The sequence below is a fragment of the Rattus rattus genome, chromosome 1, assembly GCF_011064425.1.
Source record: "Rattus rattus isolate New Zealand chromosome 1, Rrattus_CSIRO_v1, whole genome shotgun sequence".
Classification (NCBI taxonomy): domain Eukaryota; kingdom Metazoa; phylum Chordata; class Mammalia; order Rodentia; family Muridae; genus Rattus; species Rattus rattus.
In genome coordinates this window covers 248,785,053-248,809,060 of record NC_046154.1, presented here as the reverse complement: position 1 = coordinate 248,809,060, position 24,008 = coordinate 248,785,053, and the positions used below count along the sequence as shown (strand labels likewise).

Here is a 24,008-nt window from a genome sequence, read left to right as displayed (position 1 = left end):
CTGAGGGCACACGAGGCGCTCCCGCTGCCGGAAGCGGCAGTAAATCGGTAGCCGGCGCGGTGCAGCATGGCGGGGGCGTGTGGTAAGCACCACATGTCACCGGGATCGCTGCCAGGGAAACGGCGTTTGGAACCTGATCAGGAGCCACAGATACAAGAGGTAACTTCGAGGTAGCGGGTTGCATCCCTCTGTGAACCATGTAGGCACGTGGCAAGGCCAGGGAGGCCGGGCCGTGGCGCAGTATGTAGTGTCTTGTGGGTCGGCTAGAGCCCAGAAGAAGCTCGTCCTGTTTGGGCTGTTATTTGGGAACTCTCAACAGAACACTACCTGCGCCGAGGAGCGCTGGAACCCAGGGGTAGTTCTGTGGCCTGAACCGTGTTAAGGGAGAGACCTTTAAGAGTCTCCTCACCACCGTTTTTGGACCTTCCATCTGTGCTTCCTGTCCTGGAAAAGGTTGTAATTGCGCTGGTGCGGTGAGCCAGTACGTCAGGTGTGTTGTGAAACAAGAGGACATGAGATTATAGAAGCCTGAATGGAACCCAGGGCATCCAGGGCTGGTTGTCATGGAATCATTGCTACTCCATGTTGCTGATCTCAGTAGGCTTGCTAGTGGGGCTTCATCAAATCAAGGTGGTAGAAAGCGTGCACAGCTATGTCTTACAGTTGACTCCACTTCATTGGATCCTCTAAGTTGCCAACTTTCCTAATGCTACTGGCCCTTTTAATAGGGTTCCTCATGTTGTGGTGATCCCCAACCACAAAATTGCTTTTGCTGCTACTTCCTAACCGTAATTTTGCTTCTGTTATGAATCGTAATGTTATTATCTGATATGCAGGATAGTGTGTGAAAGGGTCATTCTTCCCAGAGGGGTTGTGACCCACAGGTTGAGAACCACTACGTAAGCTGTCCTTTTGTTTTGTGAAATTTTCCTACACGTAAGATTTTAGTAGTCTAGGTAGTAAGCTTTTTGTAGTCGATTGTTTGTGCTCTAACCATTGTACTGCTTGTACTCGTTAGTATGATAGATAGTTTTAGAAACGTCAATAATAAGAGAATGTCAGTATGACTTCTTTGGAAACCCAGGTGAACACTGGGATAGTTGGCAGTGAAGGCCACTCAAGTGCAAGAATTAACCACTAGTGGCAGTGGCACCAATCTTTAATCCCAGATGGGCAGATGATCTCTGTTAGTTTGAGTCCAGCTTGGTCCACAGAGTGAGTTCTAGGGGCAGTCACGTGCTTCCTCAAGCGTTCAAGTTCTTGTTCAACGTTTGGAGATCAGTGATAGAAACCTGTCCATCGTGCATGAATGTCAGAGTGTGTTAGTTGTAAAATGGCCTCTAGGGCTGTACTCAGAGGATTCTCCCTGTTCTAAAAGAGACAGCAGATGGTATGTTTGTCTTAGTCACCGTCCCAGTGCCATGATGAAACACCATGACCAAGGTAGCTTATGAAAGGAAGCATGCGATTGGAAGCCTGCTTACGGTTTTAGAGGGTTGGTCCTCCACCATTGCAGCAGGGAGCACTGTGCTGGAGCAGCACTTCAGAGCTTTTCTTACGTCTCAATGAGCGAGCAGAGAGGAAGGGGGATGCTGGGCCTGATGTGGATTTCTGAGACCTCAGCGCCCATTCCCAGTGACCTACAAAGCTGCACCTCCTAATTTTTCTTCAACAGCCCACCTGGGAATCAGTCTGAGGGCCCTTCTCTTCCAAAGCACCACATAGTTTAGCTTGCTACTCTTGGGCTTTTCCAACTTGTCCTTCAGTGGTTGGTCCCAGTCTTCAAGGTAAAGAAGCTTCTACTGTAGCTGGTCTAAGCCTTCAGGGAGTTCCAGTCATCCCAGGCCCAGGGCCCCATTCCTAGCTAGTGTCTTTCCAGTTCCTGGACCCTTGGGTGCCAGAGTAGGGTGTAGAGTTTGTCAGTAGAGGAAAATTGGTTTTGGTGACAGTAAGTGGAAACTGAACTCCACAAAGCCATATGTTCTTGAAAGGTCCCTCTGTTGCAAGACACTGGGAATCGGTGTGTCTGCTTTGAGGACAGGTTCTGTCAACAGAGGCAGGAGATGAGGGCCCAGGCTGGGTGGATGGTTTTGGTGTAGATGGAAGCATGTGACCAGAGGCACAGCTATGTCGCGTTTCCAGATGGCAGTTATTAAACACTGTGATTCCTTGCAGCCTCTTCTCCTCAGCGACCCTGACTCCAGTCTCTCTGACAGCGAGGAGAGTGTGTTTTCAGGCCTTGAAGATTCTGGCAGTGACACGAGTGACGAGGACACTGAAGAAGTGGCCGGAGTTGGTTGTGACAAAGACAGTAGAACAGAGAAGACCTCTGAGGAGCAGGAACAGGTGGGTGAGGGGCTTCCATGGGCTCTCCTGTGCGTGAGGGGGGTCAGAAAGAGGAAGCACCTGCCCTGGGCCCATACTGTCCTCTTTATGGTGTTCTCAGGAACCCGGTCCTCTAACCCTTGTCACACATTTGAGCTCCAGGCTATTAGTCTGTGACCTCAGTTGTCTGTACCTTTCCTGAGAATTAGGAGTGTCCACATGCTCATGTCTTTGCCCAATACTGAGAGTATTTTCTAGAGGCAGAGCCCAAAATAGGGATGCCACTGCTAGGGGAGCTAGCAGTGCATGGTTGCAAGGGAGGATGTTCAGCAGAAAAAGCAGGGGACACTAGAGGCCAGCTTAGCTGCCCATGGGCCTTGGACGCTGAGGCAACTGTCTGCTGAACTGATAGGGAAGGCTGTACTCTTTGTTTAATAAAAATGCAAGAAACACTTAAGTTGACTAAAATACAGCAGTTAAAAACTTTCTGCAAACTAGTTTATAATTACACTTCAGTGGCCTGGTGTTCTGGAAATCATGACTTTGGTTAATCATGTCTGCTGTCAGGTTGGAAACCAAGAAGCCAGGCCTAGTTTGTCTTGGTTATGGTAGGTTAAAGAAATGTTCACCATGGTGTTTGTAAGATTGAGGGCTTACCATTCTGTTTTTAAGCTTTTGTTTTAATGGGTTTCTTGTTTGTTTTGCTTTGTTTTGTTTTTGTGTGGCTGGTGTGTAAGTAGAGTCATTGTTCACGCGTGGGTGGGTACGTGTAGAGCTCAGGGTTGATGTTGGGTGTCTTCCTTGATTCCTGTCCCCTTTATCTGACTGAGTCAGGGTCTCTCTGAGCCCAGAGCCAGCTTGTACCAGTGACCTCATTTCCCCCTCCCTCCTCTTTCCCTGTTCCTACCTCTTCTTTCTCTGTCTCCCTTCCCTTGTTCTTATTGTGGGTTCTAGGGATTTGAACCCAGGACATCTTCGAGGGAGGCAAGAGCTCCACCACACCTCAGGTGCTGCTATCTTATCCTTATTTGGTGTTGAGTAGATTTGTGAGTGTGTGGCCATTTCTTCCCATTAATGTCTGTTGTCCGTTGCCACTGCTCCCCCCTTCCTTTTCTTTCTTTCTTTCTTTCTTTTCTTTCTTTTCCTTTCCTTTCCTTTCCTTTCCTTTCCTTTCCTTTCCTTTCCTTTCCTTTCCTTTCCTTTTCTTTTCTTTTTTCTTTTTTTGAGACAGGGTCTCACTATGTAGCTTTGGAGCTCACTCTGGAGACCAGGCTGGCCTTAGACTCAAGAGATCCAGCTGCCTCTGCCTCCTAAGACCTGGGATTAAAGGCGTGGGCCACTATGACTGGTGGTTTTGCTTTTTAAAAAGAGATGGCTCAGTGGTTCAGAACACAATGATCCTTCTTCCAGAAGACCTGGGTTTGATTGCCAGTACCCATAACAGTAGCCCACAACCATCTGTAACTCTAGTTTTAGATCTAATGCCCTCTTCTAGACCCCACAAGGACCAAGCAGGCATGTGGTACACAGACACACATGCGGGCAAACATTCATACACATAAACTAAAACACATTTTGAAACATTTATGTTGAGGTATATGTATGGTGTGGTGTCCTGTCTGTGTGTCCTATCCCCTCCACCCCCCAACCCCGCCCCATTTTCTTACTACTTCATGTTCGAGGGTTCGTTTCTATCTTTGACATGCAAGAATGTAAGAAAAGGGAATAGTCTGACATCATCTGGAGAGTTCTGAGTTTTGACTCAGTGCTGCCTCTAGCAAGAATGCCTTGCTGGGGTCGCAGTACACTCTGGGCACGGCAGAGATTAGTGGCTGGGAAGTGCCTTGGAGGTGTCTGGGCAGGCTTGGGGACCAGGTGTTAGCGCCATCTGGTGGAGTGTGAAGTAGGAGCTGTGGGTGTCTGGGACTAGGGAGGAGGAGTCCAGGAATTCTCAGCTTCCTGAACCCCGCCCTTCCCCTGCCTCCCTGCTCCCTACCTGTCTTCTCTCCTTGACTCTGTGAAGGAGGGAGCAGGTGTTCCCTACCTGTCTAAGGGCTGTACACTGTCATCGCATGGAAGCCAGAGGTGAGGCAGGGTAAAGAAGGGCCACTGTCTTCCTGTTCTGTAGCGGTCAAATCGTGGGAGAGGGATGTGTATCCTACAGGGTCTGGTACAGTCTGCCCTGGGAAGCTGTGTATTGTCACTGTGTAACGGTCCTAAGACAGGCAGTCTGTGGCCATCAAAGCCGTTTTCAGGTCCGAGTAGTGTCTTCTTAGGCTGCTTTGCTCTGTGGATAAAGCAGTCACGGCCCTTTCAGGTTTAGGAAGGGCAGCCTTCTGTGCTGAGGTGAGAGGAGCATAAAGATTTCTAGTTATGTTTTATTTGTTATTATTACGTGCGTGAGTACAGGTGTGCTTGTACCACAGCATGTGTGTGGAGGTCAGAGGACATCTTGTGGGAATTGATTTTCTTCTTCCACTATGGGTTTTGGGGATCAAACTTAGGCTATCAGAGTTGCATAGCAAGTATTTTTTACAAACTGTTGAGCTATCTTACTGACCTTGAGCTATCTCATGACCTTGTCATGGTTTAAAATGTCTCTAGTCGCCTTGCCCATCGTGGAAATACTCTTCTCTCAGGTCCCTCCCTGGCGAGCACCTTGGCCTTGTGTTATGGGCTATGTCAACCCTGGGCTAGCCCTGTCTTCTTTCTGTCAGCCTCGAGCCCCTCACATAGCTTCACATGCGATGTCTGGTCATGGGGCAGCCAGGCCCCGGTATTGGTCAGCTTGGTCTTTGGAAAGACCTTACTACCCTCTGGCCCTTTTGTTTGTTTGTTTTTAAATTTTACTTTCTGCGCATTGATGGTTTGCCGGTTATGTATGTCTGTGTGAGAGCATCAGGTGCCCTGGAACTGTAGTTACAGACAGTTGTGAGCTGCCGTGTGGATGCTGGAAATTGAACCTGGGTTTTTTTTCAAGAGCAGCCACTGCTCTTAACCTCTGAGCCCCCTCTCCAGACCCCTTCTGTTTTAAGTGTGTGTGTGTGTGTGTGTGTGTGTGTGTGTGTGTGTGTGTGTGTGTGTGTACATGTGGATGCTGGAGATTGAAGTTGGGTATCTTCCTGTATGTTTACCCTATTTATTTTTGTTTTTATGTGAATGTGTGTGTGCCTGTATGGATTTATGTGCACCATGTTCATGCATGGGCCCACAGAGGTTAGAAGGCATTCAGTCCTCTGGAGCTGAAGTTAGCAGGCAGTTATGAACTATGCACAGAGGTTGGTACTAGGAACTGGACTAGTGTTCTCTGCTAGATAAGTAAGTGCTCTTAAATGCTAAATGAGTTGTCCCTTCAGCCCTTACCTTTTCCTTTCTTTGAGGCAAGGTCTCACTATGTAGTCCTCACTGGCCTGAAACTCGCATTGCTCTCCCTACCTCTGCCTCCTCAGACCCTCACCTTATTGTTTTGAGACAGAGGCTCTTAGTGAACCTGGAGTTCATTGGCAGGACTGGTGGGTGGCCAAAGGGCTCCAGAGATCTCACTGTCTCACTTCCTTAGGATTGCAGGTGTGCACCACCATGCTTAGCTTGTGTTTTGGTTTTGTTTTGTTTTCATTTTGAGACAGGATCTCACCTTAGCTCTGATTGTCCTGGGACCCATTAAGAAGATCAGGCAGGGCTTGAACCCACAGAGGTCTGCTTAGCTCATGCTTAGATTTGTATGTGGGTGCTAGGATCTGAATTCAGGTTCTCATGCTTTCCCATGGAACCATCTGCTCAACACAGGGTTTTTCCGTGTCTGACTTGGGACTCATTCTGTAGACCAGACTGGCCTCAAACTCAGAGATCCTCCTGCCTCTGCCTCCTGAGGGCTTTGAATTAAAGGTGTGCACCATCATATTCAGCATAGTAAGTGATTTTTCTTTTGAGAGGCAAGAAAAGTTTTTTCTTCTTCGTCGTCTCTGGCCTCTTTGGTCTCTGCTGATGGGCCACACTCACGAAGCTCCTTCTACCGTTCTCTGGGTTGGCCCTGGAGACTGCTGTTGAAAGTGGGCTAGGAGGGGTTGGGGATTTAGCTCAGTGGTAGAGCGTTTGCCTAGCAAGCGCAAGGCCCTGGGTTCGGTCCCCAGCTCCGAAAAAAAGAAAAGAAAAAAAAAAGAAAGTGGCCTAGGATCCCGCTACTGTCCAGCGTAGGGCCTTTGCGGGGAAGCGGACTCCTCAGTCTCCTTTATGCATAGTTTTTGTGTTACTAGTAGCATGCTGGATTTGATTTTTGTGTGTTGGGGATTTGGGGTGTGTGCGTGTGTGTGTGCGTGTGTGCGTGCGTGTGTGCATGCATGTATGCATGTATGCATGCATGTGGGAAAGGGAAGGAGGACAGGCAGGCTCGGCCACACCTTGCACTAGTTTCAGGGCAGGACATGCTGAAAGGGTTCTGCTCTTCTGTACCACAGGGAAGGGGTGTGAAGTTGACTTGGCTGGTCCTGGCCTGCTTCCTGGAAGAGGTGGCATGCCCTTGTCCTATACCTAGTTGGTGGTGGCAGTGGAATGTGGCCAGACGAGACAGGGAAGAATCTGTTGCTGGCACTGTGAGAAGATTGTCTAGGGCCACCGTGGTGACTCAGCCAGTACAGGGACTTGCCACCAAGTCTGATGACGAGAGTTCGAACCCACATGGTGGAGAGCCAGCTCCCACCCACAAACTGTCCTCTTTTCCATGTGAGTTGTGGCACATGTGTACCTACATTCACATGTGTATCACACACACCATAAGTAAACAGTAATGTAAAAAAAAAAAATAAAGAAAAGAGAAACACATTCATTTGTATCCCATTCTAGGCTCTCGGAAACCTCACGTCTCTTGTCTTTAGTCCTTGGCAGTACATTCTCAGCCTGGACTAGGCAGAAGTCAGGCTCTGCCCTGCAGAGGTCAGGCTCTGGATGAAGAAGGGAGCTGCCATTCTTGGGATGTTTCCCTGGGCACCTAGTCCTTGTTCGCCTTGGGTGACTTACTGGCTCCTTCTGGGGCCTCTTTTCCACCTATTTTGCAGTACCTGGTGAGCACCTCCTTTTGTGGCTCTCCCAGCACCTGTAGCTGCCCTGACCACTCCTTCTGGCTTCTGTTGGGGTGGCTTCTTATGTATAGCCCCCTCTAGTCCTGTCTGCCTCTCTTCAAGTTGTAATACCTTACTGTTCACCCTTCCCCTCTTGAGACAAGTTCTTACTATGTAGCCTCGCTGTCCGGGAGCTGCAATGTAGGTCAGGCTGGCCTTGAACTCATAGAGCTCTCAAGCTCACCGCCTCTCAAGCCATGAGATCAAAGGTGCGCACCACCAGCCCTGGCATTTTACTACCTCCCTAATCTCTGTGGGCCTCTGTCACCTAACACCCTGCTCTTTACCTGTCACCTGGCCTCTCCTTGGGTGGCAGTGTGCCTGTTGTGTGAGAATGCAGACTACTCTCCTCCCGAGTGCTGCCTGGAAGGATTTCAGGCCTGAGACCTCAGTCCCTTCCAAGAGGCACCTGCCCATTTCCCCAAACTGGCTAAGGCTTCTGGAACTAGGCTTGAGCTATGAGCTTTTTAAGGGCTGCGTCCTTTTACTCGGTGGGTGCTAGCTGGCTGTGTGGGGTTGGCAGGCCTCACCACCTTCTGTCTCTCTATGTTGGGAGAGTGAGATGCATAGGCAGCCAGGCTGCTGAGGACTCCTGACCTAGAGAAACCTGGCAGCTGTAAGGGTGTGCTGTACCTGTATTCTGTTTAGTGCTGTCTTTAAGGTGAAAACAGATGTGTACCTGTAAACCCGGTTCTCAGGAGGCTGAATCTAGAGGACAGTTTGAGACAGCCCTAGGCTACAGAGCAGTACTTGCCTCAAAAAGAGGGACAGAATTTGAAGAAATGTGTATCCCTAGGCTGTCTGTCCCCTTAGTGGGTGCCTCCACAGCCCCAGGGTGCTCACTTCCCCTGGAGGGAGATGGTCCCCGTGTTGTTGCTATGTGTCAGTGCTGCCCTCTGGTGGATATTGCATGCACTGCAGCTGTTGAATCCAGAATAAATCTGCTATTCTTAGAACCCCTGTTGCCTGGGAATTGCGTACGTGCAGAGGGAATTCCTGAGCCTCACCATTGGAGATCCCAAGCCTTGTCAAAGGCCTTCCAGCATCTGGCTCCCCAGGCATACCCTTCATTGTCCTGCACTGGAAAAATGGGGTTACACAATGCTAGCTGCTGAGTTTGTTTCCTGCCGAATTCTGATCGTGTTCTGTAGGCACTGCTGTTGTGATTCATGCAGATATAGTCCCTGACAGAGAACATTTGGAAGGAGACTTGGTGCGTTATGGGCCCTGCCTGAGGCCGGGGCTATGACACCTGCTTGGGGACAGTGGCTGACTAGAGCTTGGTATTGTAATGCCACTGTCCCAGGGACCTGCTGAGCTCAGGCAGTCAGATGTGCCTGCCAGTTTTGTTTCTGGGGCCCTCCGCTGGGGTCTACAACCCATTTTTGGTGTACAGCAAGGAAGTGGGGGAGATAGAGAAACTGAATCCTTCCTTGTTCCAAGCCTGGAGAAAAACTTAGTCTTCCATCCTCTTTAGACTGAAGGGAAAAACAGGCCAGAGAAGAGTAGCCTTTGGCTCTTTCCTGGGTAAGAGGGACTGGGGTTGTGGGCGGGGGCGCCCACACACCGGGGTTCCTGCTCCAAGCACTTTACTGCCCTCAGGGGTGAGAGAGAGGTGGGCCTGTTTTCTCCATCAGTTCTGGTTCTGCCAATAAACCCGATCTGGTCTGAGCCATCCGCTCCCCAGTCAAGGGAGAATCTGTTTTCCAGGCTGTAGTGTGAATCCTCAGTGGCACCCACTCTGGCCTAGGGGACAAGGTCAGCCGATTGTGGCAGCTATGGTGGGAGTGGAAGGTGCCTGGGGTCTAGACCTCAAGGCATTTTGAGAGTCCAGGACATCTCTCTAGGCCCTTGGCCATAGGGGCTGCCCTGAATGTGGTTCTTAGTGGTTCTAGCTGGCCCTTATGTCAGAGGCCCCACAGCTTATGTCATCCATCTACACTGACATCACCTCACCCGTGGCACTGCTCACTTGCTCCTGTCCTTGTGTTCCTTGCCCAAAGGTCTAAGCAATTCTGAACAAAGTTTCCTCTGCCAGATCTGGGCCCAGTAGGTCCCAGTTGTGGGACCATTGGCCCTGGGCCACTGTGGCTGGTTTTGACATCAGTGTGGTGTGGGTGGGTGGTAGCCAGCCCCGCAGCTGGGTTGACTCCTACTGCTCTTAGAGCCCTTTTCCTTTTTGGCCTGGCACTGAGCTTCACCCACTGTCTGGGCTACTAGACAGCAAAGGTTCAGCCTTTGAGGGAATATCCCTAGGTAGATTCCGTGGTACAGGGTACAGGGGCTGAGGCCCTGAAGTACATTAAGATCTGGGACAGTTTTTATCTTGTGCTGAGACCTTGGAGTAAATGGGGCTGGTCAGAAATTTCAGGTGGCACAGTGTTTTGTGTGGTCCTTGGATCATGGTTCCAGTGTTGGGAAGTTGTTATCCCTATGGAGTTGGCCAGGGAATGGGGCTGGGCTATAGGCTAGGGCCTCCTGAGTAACTTCCCAGGGCTTCATGGGACTTCCAGAGTAACTTTCTCCCTTTCTTTCTACAGGCTGTGCCCCTTTGCCCAAGGGCAGAGGAAGCAGGTGCTCTGACCAGAGATGAGTATGAAGAGGACAGCTCTGATGAGGAGGTAGGGCTTGGGCTGATCTTGACTTCCTGCTAGGTGAGGTAGGAGTCGTCCTGCCAGGCCTAAGCTAGTGCCTCAAGCAACCTAGAGTATGTGCTGCCCCTCAAACTGGGAGAGCTTAGGGGTGGTATCGGGCCTTCCTGCAGGGGCTGTGCTGCTGTTTGTCAGAGGAGCCAGGTTCTCAGGAGGCTGCTGAGCCCTGAGTAGGCGGCCTGGCTTAGGCTCTCCCCCCATCTGGAAGAACAATTTGGGGGTCTGAGACAGATGACTGAAGCAGCACATTCGTGCCATTGCCAGGTTGAGGATGAGAGGCTGCACTTGGCTTAGCAGTATCTTGTCTGTTTGTGGGCATAAAGAGGCCAGGGTCATTCCTCCCCTATAGTGTAGGCTGTGGTGGCACTCAGAGCTGAGCATGTCGGGCCTGGTTGACGTGAGTCAGCCTATGCTCTGTATCTGAGGGGTGGCCACAGCGATACCAAGGGCAGGGCTGGCATCTCCTGTTCTCTTCTCCGGCAGAGGTGACTGTGGTACCTTCCTGACTGTCCCATCTAGGACAGCGAATATACAGTGAGGAGGAAAGTGTCGCTAGGCTGGGGTTCCCTTGGATCCTCAGGGAGTGGAAGCATTGAGAGGCTGTGGACTGTGGCCAGAGGGCCAGCAGGATCTGGAAGCTCTGAGAAGCTCCGCACACAGAGGCAGTGCACTCGGCAGCCTGTTCCTCCCCGGTGAGGCCTGGTCCCGGGCTGAGTGGTGGCCACCGTGTACCCTGGGATGTGAGCCTGGGAGCCTCTTCTTGGCTTTGCTGTGGGGCCTAAAGGGATGGATCCTCTTCTCAGGAGCGCTTCCTGCCTGCCTGTCAGGGGCTGTCCCTGAGGCCTAGGGGAGACACGCGCCCCCTCTCTGGCTGGGCTTCCTCCCCACCTTCAAGCTCTCTTGGCAGTGTCTACAGGAGCCTTGGCCGACAGCCCGATCCAGTCTCTGCTGCGTGTTCAGAGAACAGAGACAAAACAAAATAAATTGGTTTCCTGGCCGGAGCAGCGGGCGCACCGGCGAGGGGGGCCGCACAGCACGGCTCCCTGCCTGTCTCCCCTCCCCCCCCCAAGGGGCCCTGGCTGTCGGCAGCCACATCCTGTCGGCTACTTTTTTATGCTTGGTATTTTGAGAAATCAATGATGATTGTATATGGAGAATAGGAGTCGGGGGAGGGGCTTCCAGAACCGGTCAGTGCCTTGAAAGAGGTCTGCCAGACCCTGCCTGCCCTCAGGGAGGTGTGCTCCACTGGTCCTGTCCAGTGGCCCTTGAGAATGCTGGGCAGCCTCATACTGTGCTGTGATATGTGCACAAGCCCCTTTCTTTTCTCCTATGATGTGATAAGTCTCACATGTGTCACTCTGACGTGGGTGACAGTTCTGCGATGGTAGAAATGCCATCTGCTGAGTTCCTGCAATTATAGCTGACCGACAGCTGGAAGGACCACAGAGCTCAGCTTTCCGGAGCCAGGCGGGTCTGGACATAAGCATCTCTTCCCAGAGGCTGCTTGGGGCTTGTTCCCCACCAGGGGCTGCAATTAGCTTTCTTATTCTCAGAGCAAGGGGGCTGCAGCTGAGAGGATAGGCTTGGGAGGGGGTGGGGCATGGCCATTAGTGCCTGGCTAGGGGTCAGGTCAGAAGAGAAGAGCTCAGCCTACTACCTCAAGCTTCTGATGGAGAAGCCTGAGACAATAGACGTCTCCAGGAGTACGGCTGGGGTCCTTCACAGATTAAGGCCTGTACTGTTGGTAGCTGTGCCCTAGTTGCTCAGCATATAAAAGGTCACAAGCTACTTGGGCCTCAGGAGGGACAGCTGGAAGTGTCTTTGGTGGGGTCAGTGATTCCGAACCTCAGGATTCTGGACTATCCTGAGCTGCCTAACAGAACTAGCTGTGTAGGCTATATCGTAGCACCAGATACCCTATGGGATCCTGGAATGGTGTTGATGTGGTTTGTCCTGGTGGTAGTGATCTCAGCAGGAGCCTAGAGATCCTTGCGGCAGCCTTGTGGACTGGGAGTAGCCTGTGTACCCTGTTTTTGCTGTTTGAAGGTGTAAGTGCCCCCATGATAACCCTCTTCTCTTGACCATTCCTTGGATCTGAATCTAGCACTTGGATTGGGAACATGGGATCTCTGAGCCCTGTTATTTGCCAGTGTGGTGTTTTGAGAAATTCCCAACATCAGTGACTCTTAAACTAAGCAGCCCCGGCACTCTTTTCTGATTGTACTTTGGCTCCTCCTCTTCCCCTAGATTCACAGACATGGGCTCAGCTGAGTGGGGGTAGAGCCCCCTAGATGAGTTGCTAGGCATGGTGGGGATGGAGTGGGGTGGGGGTGACTGAGAAGCAGCTGTGCTGTGGCTGCCCCACCCCCACATGGCCACTTCATCTCCTTCCTACGGCAGTGGGGCTTCATAGACGTGATCTCATCCAGCAGTTGGGACCCCTGGGATGTGGACTGGGATAGAAGGACGGCTGAGTGGCCAATCTTTCCTTCCTCCGTATATCAAGCAACTGGGAGAAACCAAGGCCAGGCATGGTCAGGTAGAGAAGCCCACGAATCCGCTCAGCCCATGCCTATAGCCCCGTTCTTCAAGAAGTGTAGCCAGTATGAGGGTTTCAGGGAAGCCATGATCTCTGACCTGGCTCGTCTGGAAAGAGCTGGTCTCGTACTCTTCCAGTTCCCAAAGGCGATGCGCCTAGGACCATTCCTTGTGTGACCTCTGGCTAAGAAGGGCTGAGTCTGGGGTCTTTGTTACTGTCCTAACAGCCCACATCCACACACCCACATCCCTACCACCTTGCCTGATCTATAACTCAGGATCCCATAGGGACACGGCCTGGCCTGTCTGCATCCAGAACCTGTGATCCCCTCTGCTCTCTCGCCAAACGCAGTTAATGGCTTCTCCCAGCTACTGAACCGGCAGCTGCCTCCAGTGCGCTGGCGGTCTCTGCTCCTCCGGGGCCACCCCCGCCTGCCGGCAGTGTCCTGGCCGCCTCCCTGTGTGCACTCTGCTCTCTCCTGCTTGCTTGTGTTACTGCTGGCAGGGGAGCCTGTGGGCTCAGGTTTCCAGCGAGTGAGTGACCCTCCCTGCTGTTTGTAGAAGGCACCCGGCCGGGTCTGTGCAGACTGCTCTGGCGGCCATCCACTTGAGGCTAGCATTTATGCCTGCCTCCAAATGGGGCCTCTGTCCAGACTCAGACCAATCCTTGAGGTCTAGCTCCATCCCACTGGGGCTGCCCATCGTAGGGACGCACCAGAAACTACTGAGTGTGATTGGGCATGTGTCTCTGTACTGAACAGGTACACTGTGTTCACAATACTGGACAGGTAGACCTTAGTACCATTTCTTGACTTTGGCCTATGGTTCTGAGAGCCACACTGCATCAGAGTGCCCAAGCTGGCAGGGAGAGGGCCTTGGGAAAGGTGGAGGAGGAGCGAGTGGAGGAAGTCACTGTCTCTTATGGGAGTTAGAGTTGGTCCTGGCTGAGGCTGGCAGGTAAAGGTAGATCACTTCAGATTCATATCTTCTTACTGGGGCTGGGGACAATTAGAGAGCAGGCCTTGAAGCATAGTTAGGGCAAACACTTGAAAGGCAGGGAATGCTGATTATTCTGAGCTGCTGGAGGCACAAAGCAGGTACCCTTTAAGGCTGGCTGTGCAGGGCCAGGGCTGCCTCGCTGGGGAAGGGCTCACACTCAGCAGCCCTGTATATGTGGTGCCCTGGACCCACCTCCCTACTTAAAGCATCAACTGAGTCTGACTAGTGGGACTCAGAAAGACCTTTACCCTCACTCAGCCTTTAGAGATAACAGCTATGGATAAAAGCCTGTGCCCAGCTCAGTACCTGTGCAGGACCATCTGGGCTCTCCTGCTTACAGAAGTAGGGAGAACACCATTTACTTCTGAGTGGTCCCAGGAGAGGGACAAGGAAGCTGAGGCTAGGACTCACTTCTCCCCAATGTCCTCCACACATCCCAAAGACTCTGGCTCTCTGTTCTCTCACTAGGGAGCTGCAGCAGCTCAGGTGGGCTAAGCCAGCCCTTCAAGGGACGGCGAGCGTGGTAGGGGGGAGTAGGGAATTGAAGCAGGCTGGTAAGGACATGGTAGGTTCAGAAGTGGTACCTGCCTAATCAGGACAGGAAAGGCTGTCTCTCTCCCTCTGGTCTGTCACGCAGGCCTCTAGTCTATGCTTCAGAGACTAGTGTTCCATCTGGCACCTTCTGTTGGGGTCACTGTGGCATGTGAGGCCAAGGCAGCTGGCTAGTGCTGAACACTCAAGAGATAAGACACCCTCTGAGGGGGAGGTGGCAGCACAGGAAGGCCATGAGCTCTGAGACAAGAGGGTGGTTGGTGCAGGGGAGCAGAGCAACAGTGAACACTACCCGCATTGTAATCGGAGAGGGGCTGGGGAAGAGAGAGACTGAGCAAGGCGGCTGACCCCATGCTCCCCGGGGACAGGTGGGAGAGGCAGAACGAGGAGAGAGTGAAGGATTCCAGAGGTGGGCTGGCTTCCTCTCTCGCAGACAGACACGGGAGGGAGGTGGGCAGCGGGCCAGCCCCGTACCTGCAGTTCCAATCTGCGGTCCTGACAGCTGCAGCCACTTTGAGGAGGGGGAGGGGAGGGGGCTCATCGAGAGCGGAAAAGTCCCAGCCGACACTGTGTCCGGTGCAGTGGGGGGAGTGGGGGAAGGAGGTGGAATAGGATGGAGGGATAGATGTGGACCTAGCAACCTCATCCTAGCCCTTTTCCTAACCCCCCAGGAAAGCACGGCCCTTGGGTCTGTCTGCCCTCCCATCAGCCTAGCCTGGGGTCTCAGTGCTGGGCCTGACCCAGAGGGGTCACATGTGTTTCCTGGCAGCCCGCAGGTGCTGAGCAGGGCGGGGGCGGCTGGCCTGGGGTGCAGGCAGCCTGGTGATGAATCATGTGGTGCCGCCAGCGGCTCATTCCCCAGGCTGGGGACAGGGAGCTGACAGCTGAGGCTGAGCCGAATGTTTCCAGCCCAGCTCAGCTCAGCTCGAAAGGGTGGCTGCTGGCCCATGGTGTGGGCCAGCCCCCCCCACCCCAGCTGCCTCTGTGGGGCACATACTAAGGGTGCCCCTGGTTTTTGTCCCACAGCTCCTCAGTGTGGCAGAGGGTAAAGTTGCCCTCTGGGAAGGATGCCAGGGACTGTGGTGGGTACAAAGCACCTGCCACTCTTTGGCCATAAGCTGCTGTGGACTCACGTGGAGCTACAGGATGGGGATGGACCATGCCACCCCCGGTCTGGTTTGAATCTGGAGCAGTAGAGGGTGACGGAGTGTTCTTCCCACCCCTCCTCTCCCCTCCCCTCCTCCTGCTGGCTGTCGGGCCAAGCCCTCAGCCACTGCTACCGGTGCAGCTCAGGGAGTGGCTGGGCTCCCTGCCCGGGCCTGAGGCTGGCCAAGCTGCAGCCGCTTTCAGAGTCAGGCCCTGCAGTGGAGGCCTTGGCCGGGCGCGTGCCGCACCCCAACTATCCAGGCCTCTAGAGAGCCTTCCAGCTCTACAGCCCATTCCCTTTCATCTGACCCCTCTTGACACCCAAGCCTCCAGCTCTTGTCTGGGGACTCTGGCCTACCAATCAGTCTTACTGACGCGCAAGCGTCCTAGCTCCTGGGCTTCCCTGCCTTCTGCTTTGCCCTAATCCCTAGTCCTCCTCTGCTGGGCTTTAGGTGGAGCTGGCTGGGCATGGTTTGGGCCTCTGTGTGGCCCCGTACTCCCCAGCCATGCTTTCCCCTCACACCGGCAGCCTCTACACATGGAGAAACGCACCTACCTGTATTTGGGGACTTTCTCAAAGCCTTTTGTGTGCATGGACCTCTGCTTTATTCCTGACATTGGCCCAGCCATTTTGACCATTGAAGTAGGTACCCACTCAGTCTTGGTCCTTTTGGTGTTTGTATGGGGGATTGGCACCCAGGTCTTGAAATGTGAGGCCTCTAGGTGAAGGGGAGGAGATCTGTGTCCAGCAGAGTAGGAAGGCCCACTGGGGTCCTTGGGTGGAGGTTGGTGCCCATCTGCCCAATACAGGCATAAGGTATACCCTGCCAGGTTGTGACTCTGGACTCAACCCAGCATCTGTCACAGAGTCATTGTAGCTGGGAAGTGAAGCCAGGCAGAGCCTTGCATGGGAATGCATGAGAAAGGAAGGTGGCCTCCCTCAGCCCAGCTGCATCCATCTCCAGGTTCTGTTTCCTGGGCTGCAGTGACTCTGCAGCGACTGAGTGTGCCCTCTCCCCTCCCTCTGAGCAGCTGTGAGCTCCTACAGGATTAAGGGGAGGAAATTTGGGGTTGGGTTTCTTTCTGAACGAAACCTGCCGCTGTGACTCTTTATCCTGTTATATTTCTATCAGATTGGACACAGCCCCCTACCCCTGCCTTAATGGCCTGGCTTTGAGAATTTCCTCCAAAATTACACCTTTGTTTCCTGCACCAGCATTCCCTGGAGCCCGTCAGTGCAGAGGAGGGGCCATGTTGTCCCTGCCCTATGAGGGTGCCTACATAGGCCTCAACACCTGGTCTACCCCAGCCAGGGACCAGGAGGCCTGCCAGTGCCGGCACCTGGTGCCCTCTGCCATTCTCCACCCACTACCCAGCCAGAAGTCAGGCCTGGCCTTTCTTCTCGGTTGTACCACTCAACTAATTGTCACCTGCAGGGTTTTAATGATCGGCCAGCTGTGTGCAGAGCCTGCTGAGAGTCTGAATCAACCTCAGAGGCCAGTGGGATCTTTGGGGGGAGTTGGGTAGGACAGAGTGTTGGATGGCTCAAATCTTTCCAGTGTACAGCTGGAGGCAAGGGAAAGGTTGGTGGACCCAGAGTCTCTCTGGGCCTGTGTGGGTACAGTGGGGACATTTAGGTAGCTGCTCCTCAGACAGTGTCCTCAGGCCCATCTAGGCCTGTTAGCCTACTACTACTACTACTACTACTGCTGACTTAGTGCCTATACCCATTTTTAATGGAACACTGCTGGTGAAACCAAACATCCTCGTGCCCAAGGCCCCATCTGGTCCCCCCTCACCGTACTCCTTGGGAGGAGGCATGGTTGCTGTGCTGCTTGCTGCTGTCTCCCATGAGCCAAGTAGGCTTGTCTTCTCTCTCGTTCTATCTTACTCACCACACAGCACCTCTCTCCCCTCTCCCCTCCCTGCCTCCTACACACACACACACACACACACACACACACACACACACACACACACCACAGATCCCTGGTACAGGCTCCTGATAGGTGATCTAACCCTGAACTAGGGTCATAGTGAGTTCAGATCCTTTCAAGAGGACAGTCTGCCTCAATTTGGAAGATACTGTTTCACTTTAATTATACAAAATTTCCAGACTTTATATTATCATATTAAAGACACAAGATGCCAACACTTGGCCCAGGTAGAGAGCCAGCATGGAAAGTTCCAGTGGGCCTGGGTAAGTGTTCAGCTACTTAGAGTCAAGCCATAGCCCGCCTGTCCATCTCTCTGTTCACAGGCCCTGCTCAGAGCTGGGGCAGGTCTGGCCTGGTGAGCGCGCTCTTGGGGACCTGTGCTCAGATCAGGTCCAAGGTGGGGCTCTCCATGACTCTTCAGTGGCTTCCACCTTCACTAGTGGCATCACCTCTTGGCTGCTGTGGACCCTCCTCCTTCTAACTTCGAATCGCCGTCTTTCTGTCACGGTCTTTGCTCTGCAGAGGGGATGGGGGTGTGTCAGGGTCTGGGTGGAGACTTAGTGTCACCCAGCACTGCCCGAAACTTCCTGGCTTCCTGTTGGCACTGTCTGTGCTAGGGCACCCCCATCCCGGGCTCCTGCCACCCCCACAGTGATTTTGGGGAGGGCAGTATACTGCTGCACAGCCGAAACTGTAAAATTAAATTTCCCAGATGTTCAGGCCCCAGGAGCTTGCGCGTGCTGTCTGGAGAGGAAATGGGGATTGGGGAAAGCCGTTGTATTTTTTCCCTGCTCACCCTGCTTTTCCGGTGCCACCAAGTGCGGCCAGAGCAGTAAATCATGGCTGGCCAGCATCTCAGTTCAGCCTTCTCCCCAGCCCATCTACTGCAGGTCTCAGTAGACCAGGGGAGAGGCAGCAGGTGCCCATAAGCCTCGGGGTGGAGGTGGGCTGCAGGGGTGGAGGGTAGTGGCTCATCAGCCCTAGTGAGGGGATTCCTTTTGATTGCCTCACTGCTTCACATTAGCCCTCTTTGGATGGGGCTTATGGATATACTTCTTTAATTCACCTCCTTTCAGTTCTCAACTTGATGGAAAGTAAAGCCTAAAAGTAAGGCCCCTCAGCCCTGCCAGGTTCCTGCTGCCTGCCCTCCCTCCCAGAACTTCTGGGTGGCCCTTCTCAGCGTTACTTCTTGATCCTATATTTGCAGGTCCCTATGACCACTACCAATGGGAGTCTGTGTCCCAAGTTATGGCTCCTATGTGCCCTTCCCTCCTTCGGGCGCAGCTTTGGTGGCAGGTGTAGGTGCTAGGGAATGCTGCCCCTGCCCTGCACCTCTCTCTGCCTGGCAGGTGTGGGCTGGTGAGTACATTTGGGCCCCTCGGTGCTCCCAGCCCTGCTCACCAACTTTCTCTGGTTGCTGAGGCAGAAGGTGCAGATCTGTTTGGGCTGGGTGTTCTCGCCGCCGTCTCTGGCCAGTGGTAGTGGGGGCGGCGGCGGTGGCGGTGGTAGTGGGCTGCCCGCACGACCGCTGTGGAAGAAAGCGGGTCCCGAGTGGCAGGGCTGCCCGTCGCCGCAGGCCTCACCCACCAGCAGCACGTTGCCCAGGTGAGAAATGTAGCTGGAGGCCAGGCGCAGCGTCTCAATCTTGGAGAGCTTGCGATCTGCTGGCTCGGTCGGGATGAGTGTGCGCAGCGCAGTGAAGGCCGTGTTCACGCTGTTGGTGCGGTCCCGCTCGCGCGCATTCGCTGTGTGCCGCTGCCGGGGCTCGCGGCCTGGCCGCCCCCCGGGTCCTGGCCCGCTACCCGCGGCCCTCCGTCCTCCTGCCCGCCGCCGGGCGCCCTGGAGGCCGCAGCGCGCAGCATGAACACGGCAGGGTTTTTCGTCGGAGCCCGAGCTCTCGCTTCCGCGGTCCTCATCCTCCGACAGCGGGCTCACCTCAGGGTACAGGTAGCGGCCCGGCGGTGGCGCTGAACGCAGCATGGCGAAGGACATGGGCCGGGCAGGGGGCGCGGCGTCAGCTCCACGGTGCGCTGCTCATGCCGCCTCTTTAGGTCCCCACAGGCCGCCGGGCCAGGGGTCTCCGCTGCGCCCCGCGGTGGTGGCTGCCGGGCGAGGCGGGCACATGTGTTCGGACTGGAGTGGGGCCGCCAGCGGAGCAGTGCCTTTATAGTAGTCGGCTCCTCCCCCGCGCCTGGCCTCCGCCTCCCTTTCTGGCCTGGAGGAGTTTACTCTGAGCCCGTGAGTGCACCTTTTCCCTTTTTATAGCTGTGCCTAGAGGGTCCTGAGCAACTTTCTGGTTGGGAAGTTCCTGGGGTGCTACGAGTGCCCCAAGACCGGGGTGCCCACCCCACCCATTCTGCAGGGAAGAAGAGAATAAATCAAGAATCAAGAGGCTCTCTCTCCTGGCATGCCTAAGTTCACCCAGCTGCCCTGGCCCTGAGTGCCTGGCCACACCCTGTCTGACTCTCCTTCCATGTGCACTTGGGTCTTTTGTGCCAGGCCGTGTGTGTGTGTGTGTGTGTGTGTGTGTGTGTGTGTGTGTGTGTGTGTGTGCGCACATGGGGGTTGACTCCAGCAGTGGCAGTCTAGAAATGGGTGTGTGGGGTTGGCATGACTTGACTGTATGGCCTGTGCCTTGTGCCAGAATCTTACCCCTTTGACCCATCCTGCCTGGGGGCCCCACCCCCATCCTTGCCTTATGCTTCATGGAGCTTCTCAAAGCCAGTGCACACGTGGATAAGATTGGCATCTCCATCCCTCCAGTTTGAAAGTGGCCCTCTAGGTTGGGAGCACACAGCAAGAGCACAGGGCATTTCAGGGGATAAACAGTTTGGGGCTGGTATGGTATGGACAGGTGCAGTGGGACAGGGGCCAAGGGGTCTTGCTGAGGGGCTGCTGGCACTCATCTGTGCTAGTTATGTCTGGGCCCCTCCTCCCTGTGGCTACTGTTGCAGGAAGTGGCTGCCTGGGCAGCAGTCCCCAGGCTGGGAGGAGTGAGGGTGGTGGCTGGCAGGGGCTGAAACCAGGAATGTGTGTCCAGGAATGTGGCTGCTCTGCCCACTGAAATGGGAGGGGGAAGATCAGTGGTGCTGGGAGGGGGGTCCTTGACCACCTGCTGAGCAAAACAGGTTTGTCTCCCTGTGGTTGGGGTGGGGTCTTCCCGTGGTTCCTGCCTTATAAACTACCCACTTCTACCTAAGGCTTCTGCCAGGGGAGGGAGCCCATAGGCGATGAGGTCATCCCTGTCTGTGGCTGCCCAGAGCCTTGGCCAAGGAATCCAATGAGGGGGGAGGCTAGGGTTGGCATCACTTCAGTGGAAAATGTGAAGGTAAAGCTCTGGCGCCTCCAAGGGCTTGGGGGAAGGGGATATAGCACCCCTGCCGTGCCACGTCAGACCCTGAGGCCAAGGCTAGGGCAGATTTTGGGTCACTTGGCCTCTGGGCACTTGAGGCTGATCTAGAGTGGCTCTTCTGTCCTTGGGTGACTTGCAGAGGGTCAAGCATGATAAGGACAGGTGCTGACGTGGTGACTTGCTACAGGACATTCGGAACACCGTGGGCAATGTGCCCCTGGCGTGGTATGACGATTTCCCACATGTGGGCTATGACCTGGACGGCAAACGTATCTACAAGCCCCTGCGGACACGAGATGAGCTGGACCAGTTTCTGGACAAAATGGATGACCCAGATTTCTGGTGAGTTGGGCCTTGGGTCAGGACCTGTGGTTCCTCAAGCCTGGAGTATGGCCCTGACTGGCTTTCCCTTAGGCGCACTGTGCAAGACAAGATGACAGGGAGTGATCTTCGGCTGACTGATGAGCAGGTTGCCCTGGTACATCGGCTTCAGAGAGGCCAGTTTGGAGATTCAGACTTTGACCCCTATGAGGTAGGTAACACAGTTGGCCCTAGGGTCTGAAGTAATGCACCCCCAGCCCCCGCCCCCGCCTCCAACCCCACCCCCACCTAACATCTATGCTTGTCTCCATAGCCAGCTGTGGATTTCTTCAGCGGTGACATCATGATCCACCCCGTGACCAACCGCCCAGCTGACAAACGTAGTTTCATCCCGTCCCTAGTTGAGAAGGAGAAGGTGGGGGCCCCATCATCCTCCTCTAGTACACTTTGTAAGGTTTCCATGCTACCGCCTGACGTTAGCTCTGTGTGCAGGTGTCTCGATTGGTGCATGCCATCAAGATGGGTTGGATCAAGCCTCGACGGCCCCCCGACTCCACTCCTAGCTTCTATGACCTGTGGGCCCAGGAGGATCCAAATGCTGTGTTGGGGCGCCACAAGATGCACGTACCTGCACCCAAGCTGGCCCTGCCCGGCCACGCCGAGTCTTACAACCCACCTCCCGAGTACCTGCCCACTGAGGAGGAGGTGGGCCTGCACTGAGGTGGGAGTGGGCCCCAGCCATGTCTCCTGATCCCTTCTCACTAATCTCCTGTGTCCCTAGCGCTTGGCATGGATGCAGCAGGAGCCCATTGAGAGGAAGCTTAACTTCTTACCACAGAAGTTCCCCAGCCTGAGGACAGTGCCTGCTTATGGCCGCTTCATCCAGGAGCGTTTTGAACGCTGTCTTGATTTGTATCTGTGCCCACGGCAGCGCAAGATGAGGGTATGTGAAGCAGCCCACAGAGGCCCTGGGAAATTAGGATGAGGGTAATGCTAAATGCTCTTTTGCCCCAGGTGAATGTGGATCCCGAAGACCTCATCCCCAAGCTCCCTCGGCCAAGAGACCTTCAGCCTTTCCCTGTGTGCCAGGCCCTTGTAAGTGTGGGATTAGAGGTGGGCAAATGCCCTCAGGCATCTGTGTGTCTGACTTCTCATTCTTCCTCTTCTGTAGGTCTACAGGGGCCACAGCGACCTTGTCCGTTGCCTCAGTGTCTCCCCAGGGGGCCAGTGGCTAGCTTCAGGTGAGCCTGAGGTGGGAGCTGCCCTGAGCTGGGAGACAGGGACCTGGCTAAGAGGCTCAGGTGCTAAGAGCCTTCACTGCTATATCCAGGTTCAGACGACGGCACATTGAGGCTTTGGGAGGTGGCCACTGCCCGCTGCATGAAGACGGTGCGTGTTGGAGGTGTGGTACGGAGCATTGCTTGGAACCCCAATCCCGCCATATGCTTAGTAGCCGCTGCCATGTGAGTTGAGGACCCCGGGGGTTAGGGCTGGGAGGGGCACAGGAAAGTGGGGACTATGCTGAGGAGGGGCCGTGTCTGGCCCTGGCTTGTAGGGATGATGCTGTGGTGCTGCTGAACCCAGCCCTGGGGGACCGGCTGCTGGTGGGCAGCACAGACCAGCTGCTGGAAACCTTCACTCCCCCTGAAGAGCCAACTTTGCAGCCTGCCCACTGGCTGGAGGTCTCAGAGGAAGAACGCCAGAGGGGCCTTCGACTACGTATCTGCCACAGTAAAGTATGTGATGGGAAGGGGGGCGGGGACTTGCAAGACCTGGTCAGATGATCAGCCAGCATTGCCCTTCTCTAGCCAGTGACACAGGTGACCTGGCATGGGCGAGGGGACTACCTGGCTGTGGTGCTGTCCAGCCAAGGGCACACTCAAGTGCTGATCCACCAGCTGAGCAGAAGGCGCAGCCAGAGCCCATTCCGCCGCAGCCACGGACAGGTGCAGTGTGTGGCTTTCCATCCCACGAGGCCCTTCCTGCTTGTGGCCTCCCAGCGCAGCATCCGCATTTACCACCTGCTACGCCAGGAGCTTACGAAGAAGCTGATGCCTAACTGCAAGTGGGTGTCTAGCATGGCTGTGCATCCAGCAGGTGAGGGAACATGTATTCTCCAAGTCAGGGCAGGGGAGTGAGCCCCGTAGGTCTTAGGGAGAATTACAAACACTGTGTCTGGCTCTAGGTGACAACATCATCTGTGGCAGCTATGACAGCAAACTGGTGTGGTTTGACCTGGATCTTTCCACCAAGCCATACAAAGTGCTGAGGTAAGGTGGGTTGTGTGAGGTAGGTAGAAGGCCTCCTTCACCTGGAGCCCACTATAAACACCCTCTTCCACAGGCACCACAAGAAGGCCTTGGGCTGTGGCCTTCCACCCCGATACCCACTCTTTGCATCCGCTCAGACGACGGCAGCGTATCGTTTGCCATGGCATGGTGTACAAGTGAGTGCTGACCCTTACCCGGTCCTTCCCATGGGACCATCCCACAGGGTCCTGAGTCCCTTTCTTCCACAGTGACCTGCTGCAGAACCCATTGCTGGTGCCCGTCAAGGTGCTTAAGGGACACAGCCTGACCCGAGATCTGGGTGTACTGGATGTGGCCTTCCACCCCACACAGCCATGGGTCTTCTCCTCCGGGGCAGATGGCACCATTCGACTCTTCAGCTAAGCTGACACACTACTTCAGGAGGCCTGGAGAGGGTGCGTGTGCCTCACACAGAATCGATAGAGAGAACCCTTGATTGCCACTGTCCTTGCCTTCTTGACTGGAACTTCCGGCAGCTGCCCAGCCTTGACCTTATGTGGCACCCCAGAACCCAGCTTAAGCCAGAAGGAAAGGTGGTATTGATACACTGTCACCCACTGAGGTGTAACTGGCTTTATTGGGCAATAAATTGGGGCACCGCAGTCTTGGCCCTGTCTGGCAGCAGAGAGTCCTCTAGGCAGAACGAGCTGTGTGTGTATTGCAGGAGTGCAGTCAGCCTCAGGCAAACTTCACCAGGCGGCCCAGTGTCTCGGCAGCTTTCTCCCGTACCCCAGGCACTGGGTCCTTTAGGAGGAGCTGCAGGG

The 24,008-nt window shown here is 54.4% G+C and overlaps 3 protein-coding genes across 4 annotated transcripts in view; 1 reads left to right on the top strand and 2 right to left on the bottom strand.

Annotated features, from left to right (window-relative positions):
• The first annotated feature begins 1 nt into the window (after position 1).
• On the top strand, positions 2-23,846 carry Bop1 (BOP1 ribosomal biogenesis factor). The gene is given in 17 exon segments (XM_032917356.1): positions 2-159; positions 2,176-2,346; positions 9,980-10,060; positions 20,802-20,956; positions 21,029-21,146; positions 21,249-21,350; positions 21,428-21,640; positions 21,717-21,878; positions 21,950-22,030; positions 22,107-22,176; positions 22,266-22,398; positions 22,491-22,671; positions 22,744-23,032; positions 23,121-23,205; positions 23,279-23,353; positions 23,355-23,381; positions 23,454-23,846. Coding segments are annotated over 17 exon segments (2,190 nt in total). The 5' UTR covers positions 2-66; the 3' UTR covers positions 23,608-23,846.
• Scx (scleraxis bHLH transcription factor) lies at positions 17,396-19,498 on the bottom strand. The gene is made up of 2 exons (XM_032917386.1): positions 18,664-19,498; positions 17,396-17,778 (listed from the first exon to the last, which is right to left on the bottom strand). The coding sequence occupies exons 1-2, from the start codon at positions 19,252-19,254 to the stop codon at positions 17,740-17,742; spliced, it is 630 nt and encodes a 209-aa protein (XP_032773277.1). The 5' UTR covers positions 19,255-19,498; the 3' UTR covers positions 17,396-17,739.
• Mroh1 (maestro heat like repeat family member 1) overlaps positions 23,790-24,008 on the bottom strand; it is a 58,439-nt gene continuing 58,220 nt past the window's right edge. For both annotated transcript variants that reach the window (XM_032917388.1, XM_032917391.1), the window contains one exon: positions 23,790-24,008. In XM_032917388.1, coding sequence (XP_032773279.1) covers positions 23,923-24,008 — 86 coding nt within the window. In that variant the 3' untranslated portion in view covers positions 23,790-23,922.